We start from the raw sequence: 14,461 nt of genomic DNA on the forward strand, positions 1-14,461 counted from the left end.
AACTAGGCCTTTACAATGATGGTGAAATGTTGGGGTTAAGTGGCTTAAAATCTTCCTAGAAGTCAGAGGGTGCATTGAGGGACACTTTAGCAAGTCTTTATTAATATTAAAAATCGGATTTATTGAATTCTCCATGTGGTCTATATCAAAGGGCACTTCATTTAATAAAACTGGATTTTAAAATTCAATATTGTGGCACAATTGCTACTTAAAATATCAAAGGGATGCAAAAGGAACTCTTCGTGGAACGACCCTGCTACAGAGACCATGGACACAATAATAGACAGTGATGGGTCCGCTCACTGAACAATGTGTACCACTTCATGCAAGACCCAGTTAAAGATTTACTTGCTATATTTATACCACTAATTTATACTGCTTATTGTATTATTACGCATACTACATATCACTTTTTTAAATCATTTATAAGAGCAGCATGTTGATTGCAAAACCATTGGGAGTGAGGAGATTCAGAAGACTAGCAATTTGGGTTGTTGAGTTCATGATGGTGAGGGACAAGTGGAGATGGGATGACCTGATACTGAATACAGACATTTGCTCCGTCTCAGACGTTGTAACAACTTAATTTCATGGTCTCCTGTCCTGCTGACCACTGATCTGTGTCTAGTACTAATCAGGACAAGGCAGGTGAAAACAACGTAGTGGAAACCTATCCAGTCCTTTTACCTGTCAGTGGTCATCAAGGACATGAGATAAGGAGAGGAAGTGGTTTCAGAGTACTGAGACACATGCCCACATCAGAACTGTGACCAAGGATTCAGGCCATTTTCAAGCCCACCTTCTTTGCTCTTTGGATTTGCATGTTGAGCACTAATATAACAGGTCCAGAACTTAAACCTCTTCCTCCTAACACATCTCCCCACCCCAATGGACTGTGAATGTTGTACAATGTGAATTGTAGAAAACAATGTACACACCACACTATGACTTAACAACCCTCTCAACCAATCCTGTATGTCTAGTCTACATAAGAGGCATGCATTACTAATGAACTAAACTGACTTTGCATGCCTGGAGAGTGCTTACAATACTTACACTAATGAAGGAGAGGAGAAAAGGCATGGAGTGGCCATAAAAAAAGGCTCTTCATAGCAGTGTTTGCCTGGCCTGGTTTCCAAACTGACTTCACTACATTTCACCATCGTTTCATTTCAAACGATGGTAAGCGCAGTGTTCAGTCTGGTTTAACCAGGCTAGCCTTGGCCTGCTAACAGTGTTTGAACTTGTGAATAATGTTTACTTGCAGGGCATGTATGTTTTAGCCCAACCAACCTCTCTCCACTTTGTTATTTTACTCTGTGGTCTTACTGTAGTTCAATGTTTGCCTGTGCCATGGTTGTCAGCCCGTGGTTTTTGTTGTTAAAGTATTCTGTGCTCCCAAATTAGCCTGTCGCAAATGCATCGACAAGACACAAAGGTCGTAATGTTGATATGACTTTGCTCAGGAATTCTTTTGGATTATTTTCATCCTTCCAAAGCCAGTATGTCATTTTTTTATTTTTATGATAATTGTGCACCATATACTCTTACTATGTGTGTATTTTCTGTATATAGCATACTGATTTTTTAAAAACATTTATTTGCATTTATATTAATATTATTTGACCACAGTCGACAGTTTTGGCCAAGTGGCACAATGTATCTGACACAGTAACAACTGAATATAACATCAAGTTAAAAATGGACTTCTCTTTTCCTTCTTTTAAAAAGTCAGTTCAGTTTCTCCCCCAAAATAGCATGAAAACTAGATTCAGAACATTATTCTGATAGTACTCCTGGGAAACTGCAGAAAGACAGACAGACATGGTATAGAACGGATAATATCAGAAGGATGACAGCTTTGGAAGCAGCTTTGACAGATGTGGTATGCACTGCATAATACAGTGCCTTTGGAAAAGTATTCAGACCCCTTGACTTTTCCAAATGTTGTTACGTTACAGCCTTATTCTAAAATGGATTTTTTTTTAATGTATCCTAAGCAAACTACACACAATACCCCATAATGACAAAGCGAAAACAGGTTTGTAAAATGTTTAGCAAATTCATTAAAAATAAAAAACAGAAATACCTTATTTACATAAGTAATCAGACCCTTTGCTATGAGACTCGAAATTGAGCTCAGGTGCATCCTATTTCCATTGATCATCCTTGAGATGTTTCTAAAACTTGATTGGAGTCCACCTGTGGTAAATTCAATTGATTGGACATGATTTGGAAAGGCACACACCTGTCTATATAAGGTCCCACAGTTGACAGTGCATGTCAGAGCTAAAACCAAGCCATGAGGTTGAAGGAATTGTCCGTAGAGCTCCGAGACAGGATTGTGTAGAGGCACAGATCTGGGGAAGGGTACGAAAACATTTCTGCAGCATTGAAGGTCCCCAAGAACACAGTGGCCTCCATCATTCTTAAATGGAAGAAGTTTGGAACCACCAAGACTCTTCCTAGAGCTGGCCGCCCGGCCAAACTGAGCAATCTCTGTGGAGATGGGAGAACCTTCCAGAAGGACAACCATCTCTGCAGCACTCCACCAATCAGGCCTTTATGGTAGAGTGGCCAGACGGAAGCCACTCCTCAGTAAAAGGCACACGACAGCCTGCTTGGAGTTTGCCAAAAGGCACCTAAAGACTCAGACCATGAGAAACAAGATTCTCTGGTCTGAAGAAACCAAGATTTAACTATTTGGCCTGAATGCCAAGAGTCACGTCTGGAGGAAACCTTGCACCATCCCTGCAGTGAAGCATGGGGGTGAAAGAATCATGCTGTGGGGATGTTTTTCAGCGGCAGGGACTGGAAGACTAGTCAGGATCGAGGGAAAGATGAACAGAGAAAAGTACTGCGAGATCCTTGATGAAAACCTGCTCCACAGCGCTCAGGACCTCAGACTAGGGCGAAGGTTCACCTTCAAACAGGACAACAACCCTAAGCACACAGCCAAGACAACGCAGGAGTGGCTTCGGGACAAGTCTCTGAATGTCCTTGAGTGGCCCAGCCAGAGCCCGGACTTGAACCCGATCGAACATCTCCGGAGAGACCTGAAAATAGCTGTGCAGCGACGCTCCCTATCCAACCTGACAGAGCTTGAGAGGATCTGCAGAGAAGAATGGGAGAAACTCCCCAAATACAGGTGTGCCAAGCTTGTAGCGTCATACCCAAGAAGACTCGAGGCTGTAATTGCTACCAAGGTTCTTCAACAAAGTACTGAGCAAAGGGTCTGAATACTTAGTCATGTGAAAAAGTAAGTACACCCCCTGGAAAGTTGTCTTTTGTTTTTACATATTTGGACAGATGGATATGTAATCTTCACTTCAACACTATTGACAGAAAGGTAACCTAATTTAACAAATGACACTGAAAGATTATACTTTGCAATCATTTATTCATCAAAAATCAACAGAAATGCAATTCCAGAGTGTGGAAAAAATAAGTACACCCCTAGCTTCAATATCTTGTGTTGTCCCTTTGGCTGAAATAACTTCATGTAGACGTTTCTTGTAACTGTCTAGCAGTCTCTTACATCGACTGGGAGGAATTTTTGCCCACTCTTCTTTACAGTACTGCTTCAACTGTGTCATGTTCGAGGGCTTTCTTGCATGCACGGCCCGCTTCAAGTCCCCCCACAGCATTTCGATAGGATTGATATATGGGCTTTGACTTGGCCATTCCATAACCCTCCATTTCTTCTTTTTGAGCCATTCTGTTGTAGCTTTGCTTTTGTGTTTTGGATCATTGTCCTGTTGCAAGATCCATGTTCGGTTCAGCTTTTTGACAGATGGCCTCACATTCTCCTCAAGAATTCTCTGGTACAATATAGAATTCATGGTTGACTCAATGATGGCAAGTTGGCCAGGCCCTGAGGTAGCAAAGCAGCCCCAAACCATAATGCCACCGCCTCCATGCTTTACGGTTGGTATGAGGTTCTTCTGTTCAAAGGCAGCGTTTCGTTTTCGCCAAACATGGCATCTGGCATTGCGGCCAAACAACGCCACCTTTGACTCATCTGTCCAGAGCACATTGTTCCAGTAGTTTTGGTCTTTACCTAGATGTTGTCTGGCAAACGTCAGTTGTATCTTGATATTCTTTTTTGAGAGCAGAGGCTTCTTCCTTCCTGACCTCCCATGTAGGCCAAGTTTGTGCAGTCTCTTTCTGACAGTCGACTCATGCACTTCGACATTGATTGTGGCAAGAGAGGCCTGTAGATCCCTTGATGTTACCCTGGGGTTCTTAGAGACTTCTATAAGCATCTTTCGGTCAGCTCTTGGGCTGAATTTGGTGGGACGACCAGTACTAGGTAGATTGCCAGTGGTCTGGAATTTTCTCCATTTGTAGATGAGCCGTCAGACAGTGGAATTATGTACTTAGAATTGCTTGGAAATGGATTTGTAACCTCTTCCAGACTCATGGGCATCAATAATATTTATTCTGATGGCCTCGGATAGGTATTTTGATCTTGGCATGATGTGTTACCACACACCCATATGGTTCAGACCAAACCAGACCAAGTTTCTAATCTTTATGGAAGGCTGGACCCTCCTAAGTTTCTCTCTAATGATTTTCTAATCATTTGCACCTGTTTTGGTGCACCTGATTCTAATATTAACCATTTTATGTGATGGTAAAGTTAGGGTGTACTAACTTTTTCAGCATAAGGAAAATGCATTTTTGTTTATTTTAATTGCATTATATTTAAAAAAAAAAAAAATTATTTGTTAAATTGGGTTACCTTTATCAATGGATGTGGTGGGAATTTAGCTCAAATATCCATGTGTCCAAATATGTTTAAAGAAATACCACTTTCCAGGGGGTCTACTTACTTTTTCACATGATTGTATGTAAATGTAATATTTCCGTTTTATTTTTAATAAATTAGCACCAAAAAATGCAACCTGTTTTTGCTTTGTCATTATGGGGTATTGTGTGTAGACTGAGGGGGAAAGTCAAGGTGTCTGAATACTTTCCGAAGGCACTGTATGTGGGCAAGTGGGTAGCCCTACAGTAATGGAGCCAACAGATCAGCTATGGCTTCACTGCAATACAGATAGCTTACTTACATTCAAAAATGATTTTTTAAAAAGTATTTTATTAACAAATATTAATGTTCTAGAACATCACATATAAAACAAAGACATTCTACTGTCCAATTAATTTGGGGGAGTCAAAATGCACGAAAGAACATTTTTGGAATCATTTTAGAAAATGAGTTGATTTCAAAAAATACATTTTCACATTGATAAAACATTACTACAATCTTTCTTTACAAAACATTACAATTGGAAGTAATTTCATACGTCAAATTTCGATGGTCAAATCATAGGGTCATAGCGTTAGATATGGAATGGTTTGGTATGGCTGTGGTCAAGTTATGGTGGTAAGGTTCTGGTATGGTTGTGGTATTGTTGTGGCAAGGTTATGCGGTGGTGGTGGGGCAGGAGTGGGGTGACACTCCTTGGAGGGTGAAGGCGGTACTGAAGTCCAGGATGTTGGTCACGTGACCCTTGATCAGGCGGATGTTACGCATACAACCACGGAACGGCATTCTGGACGTCAGGCAGTTCTGTTTCACTCCGTCTGTAAAAGAGAGAGCGAGAGGTCAATATGGGTGCCAACAAATTAATTTACTTGACACCGAAATTGATCAACATCAAAGCAAAGGGGTGACAAAGGCCCAGTCCAGTGACGTGTCTTGCATTTAGGGTATAGGGGTTGTTTGTGGACAGTGACTGAAGGTTTTCTAGAGAGGGAACATACCAGGGAAGCCTCCCACGTAGACCGGGTCCTTGGTCTCGGCCGAAGTGGACTGGGGATGGGGGTTGTCAGTGAGTACCGTGACTCCGTCAACGGTCAGACTCAGAGCGTTCTTGGTCTTCTTTGCCAGCAGGGTGTGCCAGCGGCCATCACACAGCCACCAGCCCAGCCGCGACGTGGCCGACAACCGCCCGGCACCGTTGTTCACGTGGAACACCGCCTGTCCGTTGGCTAGCTCCAGTCCGATGGCATCTACCTTGGCGCTACTGACACCGAGGAGGACTCCATCCGGCGCTGTGCTGCGGAACACCATAGCCACCGCCATGTCTGAGCCCACCTTGTACCCATTTTTTACTGCAAGGGAAAAACCACAACTAACCAGTTTAGATCACTGTGTCATACAGTCAAGGGACACAAAGGCACTACCACTTATGTTATTAAACATGCCAAATGTATCTATGTATTGAGCTCGTTAAAATGATGTCATCCTAAGCATTATTCCGGTTGAAAATGTATCAGAAAGGATGCTGAAATATACTTTTTAATTGGCTTTTTTGCATTTTTCGAGTCTTTGCCTTGAAGTATGGAGTGTATGGGCGTTAGTACTCACTCAGAGCAGCGTATCCGCTCCCATTGAAGAAGGTCCCGTCCTGGGCTGCGGCGAAGCAGTGAGCAGTAGAGTGTTCGGACACTGGACTCTGGGTGTCCAGCTTAACACTGTTCAGCATCACCTTCTGGATGCAGCCTGCCAAGCTGTGGGTCACCTGCATGAGGGAATACAAATATTAACATTTGGGGTTATGGATAAACATTTACTCAGCAGAAAATGTACCACCTGCTTTCAACACAGAAACAATTATCTAAAAACTATATTTCAGCATGAATAGGAAGTACACTGAGTGTACCAAACATCACTTTCCTAATATTGAGTTGCACCCCCCCTTTTGCCCTCAGAACAGCCTCAATTCGTCGGTGCATGGACTCTACAAGGTGTCGAAAGCTTTCCACAGGGTTGCTGTCCCATGTTGACTCCAATGCTTCCCACAGTTGTGTCAACTTGGCTGGATGTCCTTAGGGTGGTGGACCATTCCTGATACACCCGAGAAACTGTTGAGCATGAGAAACCCGTTGCAGTTCTTGACACAAACCGGTGCGCCTGGCAGCTACTACCATACCCCGTTCAAAGGCACTTAAATATTTTGTCTTGCCCATTCACCCTCTGAAATGGCACACAATCCATGTCTCAATGCTTATAAAATCCTTTAACCTGTCTCCTCTCCTTCATCTACACTGATTGAAGTGGATTTAACAAGTGACATCAAGAAGGGATCATAGCTTTCACCTGGTCAGTCTCATGGAAAGAGCAGGTGTTCTTAATGTTTTGTACACTCCGTGTATGTTGTGTGGTGTAGTGTGACATACGTTGCCTATCTTCTTGGCAGTGTAGGTGTGAGGCAGTCCTCCCAGATACAGCTTGTTCTCCACATCCAAAGTGTTGCCTTTAGCCGGCACTGGAGCTGACGGCTGGCCGTCTACACTGATCACCACACTCTTCTTATTGAAGTCTGTCTTCACCTGCACACACCCACAGATACATGACAGGGTTAGGGAGAGTTGAGTCCTGACAACCTACATAGTAATATCACTGCTTTCAGTTATGATTTGAAACTAACATGAATTGTGACATACTGTGCATTCGGAAAGAATTCAGATCCCTTCACTTTTTCCATATTTTGTTATGTTACAGCCTTATTCTAAAATTGATTAAATTATTTGTTTCCCTCATCAATCTACACACAATACCCCATAATGACAAAGCAAAAACTGGTTTTTAGATGATTTTTCATAAAATTAGCAAAACATACACATTTACATAAGTATTCAGACCCTTTACTCAGTACTTTGTTGCAGCACCTTTGGCAGCGATTGCAGCTTAGAATATTATTGGGAATGACGCTACAAGCTTGGCACACCTGTATTTGGGGAGTTTCTCCCATTCTCCTCTGCAGATCCTCTCAAGCTCTGTCAGGTTGGATGGGGAGCGTCGCTGCACAGCTATTTTCCGGTCTCTCCAGAGATGTTCGATCGGGTTCATGTCCGGCTGGGCCACGCAAGGATATTCAGAGACTTGTCCCGAAGCCACTCCTGCGTTGTCTTGGCTGTGTGCTTAGGGTCGTTGTCCTGTTGGAAGGTGAACCTTTGCCCCAGTCTGAGGTCCTGAGCGCTCTGGAGTAGGTTTTCATCAGGAATCTCTCTGTACTTTTCTCCATTCATCTTGATCCTGACTAGTCTCCCAGTCCATGCCGCTGAAAAACATCCCTACAGCATGATGCTGCCACCACCATGCTTCACCGTAGGGATGGTATTGGCCAGGTGATGAGTGGTGCCTGGTTTCCTCCAGACCTAAGCTTGGCATTCAGGCCAAGGAGTTCAATCTTGGTTTCATCAGACCAGAGAATCTTGTTGCTCATGGTCCGAGAGTCTTTAAGTGCCTTTTGGCAAACTCCAAGCAGGCTGTCATGAGCCTTTTACTGAGGAGTGGCTTCCGTCTGGCCACTCTACCATAAAGGCCTGATTGGTGGATGCTGCAGAGATGGTTGTCCTTCTGGAAGGTTCTCCCATCTCCACAGAGGAACTCTGCAGCTCTGTCAGAGTGACCATCGGGTTCTTGGTCACCTCCCTGACCAAGGCCCTTCTCCCCCAATTGTTCAGTTTGGCCGGGCGGCTAGCTCTAGGAAGAGTATTGATGGTTCCAAACTTCCAAATTTTTTGGTACCCTTCCCCAGATCTGTGCCTCAACACAATTCTGTCTTGGAGCTCTACGGACAATTCCTTCGACCTCATGGCTTGGTTTTAGCTCTGACATGCACTGTCAACTTTGGGACCTTACAGTGAAGTAAAGTATTTGATCCCCTGCTGATTTTGTAAGTTTGCCCACTGACAAAGAAATGATCAGTCTATAATTTTAATGGTAGGTTTATTTGAACAGTGAGAGACAGAATAACAACACATTCCAGAAAAATGCATGTCAGAAATGTTATAAATTGATTTGCATTTTAATGAGGGAAATAAGTATTTGACCCCTCTGCAAAACATGACTTAGTACTTGGTGGCAAAACCCTTGGTGGCAATCACAGAGGTCAGACGTTTCCTATAGTTGGCCACCAGGTTTGTCCCACTCCTCTTTGCAGATCTTCTCCAAGTCATTAAGGTTTCGAGGCTGACGTTTGGCAACTCCAACCTTCAGCTCCCTCCACAGATTTTCTATGGGATTAAGGTCTGGAGACTAGCAAGGCCACTCCAGGATGTTAATGTAATTCTTCTTGAGCCACTCCTTTGTTGCCTTGGCCGTGTGTTTTGGGTCATTGTCATGCTGGAATACCCATCCACGACCCATTTTCAATGCCCTGGCTGAGGGAAGGAGGTTCTCACCCAAGATTTGATGGTACATGGCCCGTCCATCGTCCCTTTGATGCGGTGAAGTTGTCCTGTCCCCTTAGCAGAAAAACACCCCCAAAGCATAATGTTTCCACCTCCATGTTTGACGGTGGGGATGGTGTTCTTGGGGTCATAGGCAGCATTCTTGCTCCTCCAAACACGGCGAGTTGAGTTGATGCCAAAGAGCTCCCTTTTGGTCTCATCTGACCACAACACTTTTACCCAGTTCTCCTCTGAATCATTCAGATGTTCATCGGCAAACTTCAGACGGGCATGTATATGTGCTTTCTTGAGCAGGGGGACCTTGTGGGCGCTGCAGGATTTCAGTCCTTCCCGGCGTAGTGTGTTACCAATTGTTTTCTTGGTGACTATGGTCTCAGCTGCCTTGAGATCATTGACAAGATCCTCCCGTGTAGTTCTGGGCTGATTCCTCACCGTTGTCATGATCATTGCAACTCCACGAGGTGAGATCTTGCATGGAGCCCCAGGCCGAGGGAGATTGACAGTTATTTTGTGTTTCTTCCATTTGCGAATAATAATACCAACTGTTGTCACCTTCTCACCAAGCTGCTTGGCGATGGTCTTGTAGCCCATTCCAGCCTTGTGTAGGTCTACAATCTTGTCCGTGACATCCTTGGAGAGCTCTTTGGTCTTGGCCATGGGGGAGAGTTTGGAATCTGATTGATTGATTGCTTCTGTGGACAGGTGTCTTTTATACAGGTAACAAGCTGAGATTAGGAGCACTCCCTTTAAGAGTGTGCTCCTAATCTAAGCTCGTTACCTGTATAAAAGACACCTGGGAGCCAGAAATCTTTCTGATTGATAGGGGGTCAAATACTTATTTCCCTCATTAAAATGCAAATCAATTTATAACATTTTTGACATGCGTTTTTCTGGATTTTTTTGTTGTTATTCTGTCTCTCACTGTTCAAATAAACCTACCATTAAAATTATAGACTGATCATTTCTTTGTCAGTGGGCAAATGTACAAAATCAGCAGGGGATCAAATACTTTTTTCCCTCACTGTATATAGACAGGTGTGTGCCTTTCCAAATCATGTCCAATCAATTGAATTTACCACAGGTGGACTCCAATCAAGTTGTAGAAACATCTCAAGGATGATCAATGGAAACAGGATGCACATGAGCTCAATTTCGAGTCTCATAGCAAAGGGTCTGAATACTTATGTAAGGTATCTGTTTTAAATTTTTAATACATTTGCCAAAATTTCAAAAAACTTGTTTTCGCTTTGTCATTATGGGGTATTGTGTGTAGATTGATGAGGAAAACATTTAATCAATTTTAGAATAAGGCTGTAACGTAACAAAATGTGGAAAAAGTGACAGGGTCTGTATACTTTCTGAATGCACTGTACTTGGGCTTTTTGTATTCATGAATAATATTGTTATGCATCCCTTGAATCGACCAAAATCAACTGCAATTGACCCAAACAAACACTGCAATCTACTATCACTCTGGCCCAGAAGGGTGTAGTCACTAACTGTGTGCCACTGGCCGTCATTGACAGGCACAGGGAAGGTGGCGGTGGCGGGGCCGCTGCCCTTGTCACAGGTGAAGAACAGACGTCCCCCCAGCAGCTGCAGAGTGGCGTAGTCCATCTGGTTGGCGTGGGCCATGTAGTAGAGCAAACCACTCTGGGCAAAGGTACGCACCGACAGTTCCAGAGAGAAACTGTCAGGGAGAGAAGCGAGAAGAGATATGAAGCATTTCATCTACTGACAAAGCTATATTTGGAGTTAGCTATGATTTACTGTAAGATGAAGACTTTTGTTAATGGTTTGGTAGACCTATATATAGGCAATGAATGGATATGACAATTTGTGGATAATTGTCAATAATACACAATTGAAGTGGAAATTTGTTTCGGAGTGACAACCAATCTCATAATAATCATATATTGATGAATGCATCCACCAACCAAAAACCTAGCTGGGTCCCACAACATGTTTGGCATGACAGTGACAATAGAAGTTGGAAAGAGCACAAGCAGATCTGGGACCAGGCTAATTGAACTGTGCCTTCCTCTCAATCACAAACAATGTAGGCTACAGTGGAACACTTGAGAAGAGTTCTAGCTATGTCAATGGCAATGTGTAACATTAGCTCTGCTCGTTTCCAAGCAGTGCCTCGTGAATAATAGATATTTAAACAAAGAGAATGGGCCACAGCCGAGACAGGAAATTAGGTAGACCTTAGGGAGGCTATTATAATTCCTCTCTTTAATGAAGAGATATGCACTCATGTTTAGAGAAAAGCAATCAACGATGATGGCCTTAAGAGGTTTTTTTGCCATGCACTATCCTGTATGTTACAAAGTATGTGGACACTTGCTTGTCGAACATCTCATTCCAAAATCATGGGCATTAATTTGGAGTTGGTCCCCACTTTGCTGCTGTATCAGCCTCCACTCTTCTGGGAAGGCGTTCCACTAGATTTTGGAACGTTGCTGCGGGGACTTTCTACATTCAGCCGCAAGAGCATTAGTGAGGTAGGGCACTGATGTTGGGAGATTAGACCTGGCTCGCAGTCGGCATTCCAATTCATCCCAAAGGTGTTTGATGGGGTTGAGGTCAGGGCTCTGTGCAGGCCAGTCAAGTTCTTCCACACCGATCTTGACAAACCATTTTGGTATGGACCACAAAGTTGGAAGCACAGAATTGTCTAGAATATCATTATATGCTGTAGCGTTAAGATTTCCCTTCACTGGAACTAAGGGGCCTGAACCATGAAAAACAGCCCTAGAGAATTATTCCACCTCCACCAAACTGTACAGTTGGCGTTATGCATTGGGGCCGGTAGTGTTCTCCTGGCATCCGCCAAACCCAGATTTGTCCGTCGGACTGCCAGATGGTGAAACGCGATTCCACTGCACCAGAGTCCAATGGTGGTGAGCTTTACACCACTCCAGCCGACGCTTGGCATTGCGCCTGGTGATCTTAGGCTTGTGTGCGGCCGCTCTGCCATGGAAATCCATTTCATGAAGCTCCACTTTGTCCATGAGAGCCCACAGAGGCTCATCATAATACACCCCTTCTGACATGTGTCTCTTGGGGTCAAACTTCTATGAGTTTAAGTTTTATTTTTGTAATAAAACGTTGCTTCCAGAGCCAGTTTGGAACTCGGTAGAGGACAGACGATTTTTACGCGCTACGCACTTCAGCATTCAGCAGTCCCATTCTGTGAGCTTGTGTGGCCTACCACTTTGTGGCTGAGCCGTTGTTGCTCCTAGACGTTTCCACTTTGACAAACTGACTTGTTGGAAAGGTGGCATCCTGTGACGGTGCCACGTTGAAAGTCACTGAGCTCTTCAGTAAGGGCCATTCTACTGCCCGTAATGAAGAGATTGCTTGTCTGTGTGCTCTATTTTATGCACCTGTCAGCAACGGTGTGGCTGAAATAGCCGAATCCACTAATTTGAAGGGGTGTCCACATACTAGTGTACCTTCCTACGCCATTTCAATGTACTGGAATGCTGGCTTGAACCTGTTTTACACATGTAGCTATGGGCCAACTGATATCAAGGCTAAAATGACTCAAATTAGACACAACACTATGAAGTGAGAATCCTAAATAAATTAATCTAGAATTGTGACAATCATAGAAATAACATAGAATATGATCTCTATGATAAAAACCATGCTGTGCGATCTGTTATGTTTTGAAGTTAGAAGGTAGTTCAACGAGCCAGGTCTCAGTACTGACCTTCTCCTCACTGTGTTAGGGTTGATGCTGAGGACCATGTGACTGTGTCTGGAGATGCCAAACTGATGGGCCTCTGGGATGGATGTGGTGTTGTCCATCGATGCACACTGGAGAGATGAAGGGAAAGACAAGGAACTATCTATGACAACATAGTGACCTGTTTGAAAGTGGAAGAGCTACAGTAAATCCCAATAGATGAGAGGTGTGTGTGTGTGTGTGTCTACTCTGGTGGGCTGTACCGTGAGTGTGCCGGGGGTGAGCGCATTGAGCTGGCTGGGGGGTGGTGGAGGGGTTCTGGCAGGGTCCGGAGTGGGTTCGGCCTCCAGGTCAGTGTCGTCAGGTAGGAGGACCCTTTTAGGCCTCTCCTCCAATAGACAGCTGTCCATGTCCACGTTGTGGTACCTCACAGAAGCTGACAGGTCCAACAACCTATAGGGACACAGCACAACACGGGTCCGACCAAAGAGTAACCACCAGGGCCCCAATTGAGGAGGGATGCCATACTCCTTGTTACCAGCGACAAAAAAAAGATTATTCTAGATGATGCTTAGCCTTGCAAAAATATTTATGGCATCCTCGATAAAAACAGACTGCTCCAGTATAGTGTGACAAATAAAGTATCATAGTGTATTGTGTGTGTGTGTGTGTGTGTGACTCACTTGGCGTCCAGGGCCAGGTTTCTGATGCAGCCGTAGAAGGAGGTGGTTGTTCGGAGCAGCCCGGCGCCCTCTCCTGGTGGGACCCCGCCCATGTACAGAGAGGTGAGGGTCAGAGAGGCCTTCTCTGAGTACAGACGTACCATCTCCTGGTGGTCCTCATCCACTAGTACCACCAACATCCTGGATGGATGACACGCACAGTGGTATGTTACTCAGTGTCAATAATAACAATGCAGTGCTATTCCTCTTAGAATAGACTTCCTGTAAATTATTCCATACTGGACAATATGATTATTAAAGGTACAATCTGCAGTATTTACTGCTGTTCAATGGCCATTTCAAAGTTGCTTTAATCCCATAGCAGTTGTTATATATCCATCCTTTTTATCAACTGAGGGTAGGCCTATGTATAACATCAGCATAGAAAGTTATTGAATAAGGTCACAGACAACACAATAAATGCAGAGGTAATCGTGTGTGTGTGGAAGTATCATTTCAAATGACATCATTTATAATGACTGAGCCATCCATCAGCATAATATCATGATAGGTGTTACAGCTTAATCAGTCCCTCTTCCTGGTGCCACTCACTTCCTGTTCCTCTGCAGGATGACCGAGTGCTCCTGTCCGTCACTGAAGCTCCCAGAGCGTGATTTCACCACAACCTTGTGGACGCTCCCACCCTCTGCCATGTTGATGTGAACCTCCAAGCGCCCCGACATCAGCATGACTGCCAGGAAGGGCTGGACACAGAAAACATGGTCAATATACGGTTGAACCATAAGTCATTTTGGCAACACTATAATTCTTTATTGAGCATGTATGAGCTCTTATAATGTCTCATGATATGTTATATATTTAGACTCTGCTATTA

General features: G+C 43.9%; 1 protein-coding gene across 2 annotated transcripts in view; it reads right to left on the bottom strand.

Annotated features, from left to right (window-relative positions):
* Positions 1–5,081: 5,081 nt before the first annotated feature.
* LOC121569181 (laminin subunit alpha-1-like) overlaps positions 5,082–14,461 on the bottom strand; it is a 63,738-nt gene continuing 54,358 nt past the window's right edge. For both annotated transcript variants that reach the window (XM_041879909.1, XM_041879908.1), the window contains exons 49-57: positions 14,179–14,330; positions 13,588–13,767; positions 13,168–13,357; positions 12,929–13,035; positions 10,708–10,897; positions 7,189–7,341; positions 6,377–6,530; positions 5,770–6,120; positions 5,082–5,589 (exon numbers count right to left, since the gene is read on the bottom strand). In XM_041879909.1, the coding sequence (XP_041735843.1) occupies positions 5,429–5,589; positions 5,770–6,120; positions 6,377–6,530; positions 7,189–7,341; positions 10,708–10,897; positions 12,929–13,035; positions 13,168–13,357; positions 13,588–13,767; positions 14,179–14,330 (1,638 nt within the window). In that variant the 3' untranslated portion in view covers positions 5,082–5,428. The remainder of the gene's footprint in view (positions 5,590–5,769; positions 6,121–6,376; positions 6,531–7,188; positions 7,342–10,707; positions 10,898–12,928; positions 13,036–13,167; positions 13,358–13,587; positions 13,768–14,178; positions 14,331–14,461) is intronic.

Source organism: Coregonus clupeaformis, chromosome 7 (genome assembly GCF_020615455.1).
Source record: "Coregonus clupeaformis isolate EN_2021a chromosome 7, ASM2061545v1, whole genome shotgun sequence".
Classification (NCBI taxonomy): Eukaryota; Metazoa; Chordata; class Actinopteri; order Salmoniformes; family Salmonidae; genus Coregonus; species Coregonus clupeaformis.